Source organism: Gavialis gangeticus, unplaced genomic scaffold, assembly GCF_001723915.1.
Source record: "Gavialis gangeticus isolate Ggan-Ray unplaced genomic scaffold, GavGan_comp1, whole genome shotgun sequence".
Taxonomy (NCBI): Eukaryota; Metazoa; Chordata; order Crocodylia; family Gavialidae; genus Gavialis; species Gavialis gangeticus.
The window spans coordinates 164,073,810-164,078,531 of NW_017729024.1; the positions used below are offsets into that span (position 1 = coordinate 164,073,810).

The window sequence follows — 4,722 nt, forward strand, 5'->3', positions numbered from 1 at the left end:
GGCGGGGGCGGGGGTGGGGAGGGGGGAGAGCAGACAGAGGTGCCCTAGGAGCATTTGCATCAGCCTCATGACCCCCAGCCAGGCCCTGCTGCAGGAACTGAAAGCCACAGCACAAAAGTGAGACAAGGCGCTGTCTGCTCGCGCTGCCGGGCCCTGCTGTGGGCACTGGAGCGTTGCCTGGCCGGGGCGATGCCAGGGATCTCAGGCAGGGGTGGATGTGGGGGTGCAGTGCTGCAGTTGCACCCCCTTGCACTCCTGCTCCACCCAGGGTCTAACACCAGCTGCCTGGGAGGGGCTGCGGCATTTCTATTCAGGCAGGGCCGAGAGACGCAATTGACTTCATGGCTGGTTGTCATCTTCACGATTCCTGCTAATCTCTCCGCTCCACAGGTTTTGTTCAGGAAGACTAGGTTTTGTTTTATGGATCTAAGCAGTGCCAATTTAACTACAACTCAGGATACAATCTCCTTTGATTATTTTTTGCCTGGTTCATTGTTGTTGTTTTTTTAACTTCATCTATACTCTAGCAAAGGAGTGCATGTTCCAGTAGTTATGTTTTGCTTCGCTTTGATCTGAATCATATCCTGCTAGCCCCCTACTCCATTGGCGGGTCTTCTAGGAGAAAAATGTGTTGTTATACGTGATGATACGTCACCCCCTCTGCACCCCCCTTTCTAAAACCCTGGATTTACCCTTGCTCCTGGGGTGGCCGTGGGCACGGGAGGCAAGGGCCAGCTGGTGCCAGGTGATGCCCGAGCCATGAGGCCAGACTAGAGGGTCCATGGGCAGCCGGGGCTGAGGCTTGTGCTCTGTAGTTGTAGGGCAGATGGGGAGCTGCGGTGAACGTACCCGGAGCAGAGAGGATGGCCTGGCTGGTGGGCAGGCCCCGGGGAAGCTCCTGGCAGGTAGGAGAGCAGAGCAGGGCCCATGTGGGGGAAGGTGGGAGGCTGCCCCATAGAAGAGAGGGCTGGAGGTCCCCATGACCTGGCACTGGCTGTGCCCAGCCTGCTCATTCCTGCTGCCTATCACCAGTGGACCCCTCAGGCCACCAGCCCCGGCTGGGGGGAGGCAGGGAGCAGCGCCATGCCCCCCGAGTGCATCCCCCCAGGGGTCACAAGCCCCCATCTGTGCCAGCTCCCTGGGGATGCCAGCTAGGCTCCCCTGCCCCACCATGCTCAGCTGGGTGACAGCACCGTGCCCCAGCTCGGCACATGCTCCGGCCCTGGGAGCAGGCCGCAGTGGAGCTCCCCTCCCTCCTCCCCACTGCCCCTGTGCCAGGGGCTTTGTGTGGGGCCGGCTGGGCCCCTGTTGTGCCCATTGCTCTCTCTCCCTGCAGTGCAATGCCAGTTCTGCCCGGCCGGCTGGCTCTGGGAGGCCGGGAGCTGCTTTTACTTTTCTACAACCAAAAGGAACTGGGAGGGGAGCAGAGAGGACTGCAGTAGCCGAGATGCCCAGCTAGCTGCAGTCCGGCCCAATGTCATGCTGGTGAGTGCCCCCCGACCTCCTCAGTGCAGCTGGAGCAGGGTGGGGGCCCCCAGGCATCTGCCCATGCCTGCAGCTGTGGCAGCGCATGCAGTCACCCCCTGACCTCTGCAGCAGGGCCCACGACCCCGGGGTCCAGGTCTGGGTTCTCCTGGCCTGGCTGGGCTCGGGGACCTACCTGGCCGTGGGAACTTCAATGCAGGCAGACCCAGCACCCTGCAACTCAGCCCTGCAGAGAGGGAGCTCCCCTCTGGGGAGCATGCATGTGCGTGCACGCCTGCAGCAGGAGCATGCATGCGTGCTAGTGTGTCCATGCTGGGCTGGAGGGGGGAGCCCGTGCATTTGTGCCTGCAGGGTCCTGGGGTCACAGGCTGGTGCATGCAATATGATTGTGCCAGGGCAGCACCTCTTTGCCCACATGCGTGACCACGGCAGCAGATGCAGTACGCGCATGACAGGTGTGGGACTTGCGCTGACTGTGCCGCCGCGCGGTGCCCTAGGCTAACCTGCAACAGGTGGCTAACACCAGCGTCTTCTATGTCGGGCTGAAAGAAGACAATCCGAGTTCGGGCTGGAAGTTTCTGGATGGCTCCGTGCTGGACCGGTGAGACCCAGACTAGCCCCCAGTCACTGGCTGGAGCCCTGCGTGGTGTTGGGGGACTCCTGGCTGCTGCTGCAATGTCAATGTGGATGAGGGTGCCATGGGCATGGAAATGAGACGGGGCTGGGGGCATTGCACCTTCCACAGGGGAGGCTGGGGCTATATAGGGCCGGTGCCAGGGTGGGGGCTGCTCCCAGCAAGGATGTCCTGGCATGCTCCAGGGAGCAGCTTTGACACCCTTCCCTGCCTTACCCTCCCCTCCAGGCAGTGGGTGAGGCGCAAGAGCGGCTCATACCCCTTCTGTGGCAAGCTGTCAGGCTCTGGGCTGTCGGGTGGCCACTGCTGGGAGTCCCATCGTTGGATCTGCGAGCAAAGTGCGGCCGTGCTGCAGTGGGGCACTGGCACCGTGCCCCCCACCCTCCACCGGGGCAGCATGACCTATGTGTGTGCCGGTCCCCTGTGAGAGCCTGGCTGCAGCCCCATGCAGGGCACTGGTTCCCCTTTGCACCCAGCCCAGCCATGGAGCCCCCCCAGACCCCCAGGACTCTGCTCTGCCCCAGCAACCCCTACCCCCACCCTCTGGCCTTTGTACCCCAGTCCCTGCCACCCAAGCCCCCATGCCCTACCTGGGGGTCCTGCTCACATGCTGCCTGCAAACTGCAGTCCCCTGTGTGCTGAACCCCCATGCATGCTGCCCAGCACACATCCCCCTGCCTGGCCGAGCTGCAGGTCCTGGGGACAGTGCCCAACCCTGTGCATGTGCATGTGCTGCTTGACCAGCGCTGCTGTGACTGGCGGCTGGGGAAGACACCCGGGAGCTGGGGTGGGGGGCAGCAGCATCCGCAGGGCTGTGGTTCCCATGTATCTCCACAATAAACCATGAAGCTTTCCCCAGTTGTCTTCTCTCTGGGAAGTGTGGGGCAGTGTGGGGCTGGGTTGGGGGGGGGGTCCTGTGGGGATCAGGGCTTCCTAGCTGTCTGGGGAGCAGTTTGGAAGGGCAATGCAAGCCTGAAAGGGCCTGACATGAGACAAGCATCTGGGGGAGGAAGCAGTGCCCCCAGGCACAGGCCACAGTACCCAGCTCACTGCATGAATGGGCAGGTGCACTACTGGGGGGAGGCCGGGGAGGGCAGAGAAGCAGATCCAGGGTACCTTGTAGCACCTGGAGCTGCCTGAGGACATGCACAGGAGGGCAGGGCAGTGCGGGGCCCTCAAGGATCACCTACAAGACGCCCCGAGTCCAAGCCTGCGCATGCAGGGCAAGGGCTGCATAGGGCAGGTGGGCACCGTGACCTGCAGCAACATCTGGCCAGCAGGTCATCCTCACCCCACTGGAACAGCAGGGCCCTGGTACCCAGACAGCTGTGAGCCAGCCTGGGGAGAGGGGACAGCTCTGGCCTGCCCCTGCCTACCCGGATAGCCTGGGTGAGACTGCTCGCTCCCAGCTGGTCCCAATTAACTGCCTGGCGAGGCTGGTGGCATATCAATAGCAGCAGGGCAGAGCTCCACAGCTTGCTGAGTAGGGTGAATGTCTTTCTGCTGAGCCCTGAGCCCTGGCACTCACCCTGACTGGCTGTGCCCTGATGCAGCAGTGATGGCTCTGGGTGGAAATGGCTGCAGGCTGGAGGGACTGTGCAAGCAGGGACATCTGTGCATGGCCCAGGGGACGGTGGGTTGACCTGAAACAGTTCTGGGGCCTGGAGAAGCTGGCAGGGTAGGTGAGTGACTGGATGGGCATTTGGGTCCTCAAGCCATGTCCCCACGATGGGAGGCTGTCTGCCTTCATGGCCCTGCATCGGTCGGTGGCACATCAGACCTGCCGGCCCCGGACGCATTTACACCGGTGTCGTCGGTGTTCTGGAGCAGGGTTTCATAGACTTCCATAGATTTCATAGACATTTGGGCTGGGAGGGACCTCGGAAGATCATGGAGTCCAGCCCCCCCGCCCCAAGGGCAGGAAGTCAGCTGGGGTCATAGGACACGGGCCCCGCACGGGCTGGGTCTCCCAGCCCTCCACGACCTGTCCTGGTGCTGGATGACAGACCATGGCCCATGAGCCAGGGATGCAGAGGAGACCAAAGGTGGCTGCTGCTGCAGGGGTACATCTGGGTGGAACCGGGTTGTGCCCGTAGGACGCTGGAAGCCGCCTGGTCCAGCCACAAGCCGAGCAGATGAGTCAACAGCTGAGCCCAGCCCAGAGCATACCCCGGTTCCCGGCTGGCCTCCCCAGGACAGGGGTGCTGGCACAGCGGAGGCTGCCTGGGCAGAGCAGCCGCTAGCCCACGAGGCTGAGGCTGCCGTGGCTCTGGCAGGAGCTGGCGTCCATGGGCGACAAGGAGTCCCGTCTGGGGCGATTCCCAGGCGGAGGCGCCGCGCTGTCCTGCAGACACCCCCCTGCTGCAGCTGCAAGCAGAAATGGCAGCCGGGAGCAACCCTGAAAGAGGAACTGACACCACGCTTGTTCCTGTACATGAGCCAACGAAGCATGGGGTGGCTGCACTCATGGCAGCTCGGTGTCTGGCTGGGGGGAGGCGTGCATGCCCGCCCCATAGTCCCCACGCCGCAGCCCCTGGTGGGATGGAGGGCCAGGCCACCCAGACCCGCCGGGCAGGGGATGGTCCTGCTGTGGATGAGTGGTG

At 63.2% G+C, this 4,722-nt stretch overlaps 1 protein-coding gene across 1 annotated transcript in view; it reads left to right on the forward strand.

Moving 5' to 3' along the window:
• The window catches only part of LOC109297936 (killer cell lectin-like receptor subfamily G member 1), a 4,448-nt gene extending 1,508 nt beyond the window's left edge, over positions 1–2,940 (forward strand). The window contains exons 3-6 of the mRNA XM_019518021.1: positions 816–905; positions 1,337–1,485; positions 1,983–2,086; positions 2,348–2,940. Coding sequence (XP_019373566.1) covers positions 816–905; positions 1,337–1,485; positions 1,983–2,086; positions 2,348–2,546 — 542 coding nt within the window. The 3' untranslated portion in view covers positions 2,547–2,940. The remainder of the gene's footprint in view (positions 1–815; positions 906–1,336; positions 1,486–1,982; positions 2,087–2,347) is intronic.
• Positions 2,941–4,722: the final 1,782 nt, after the last annotated feature.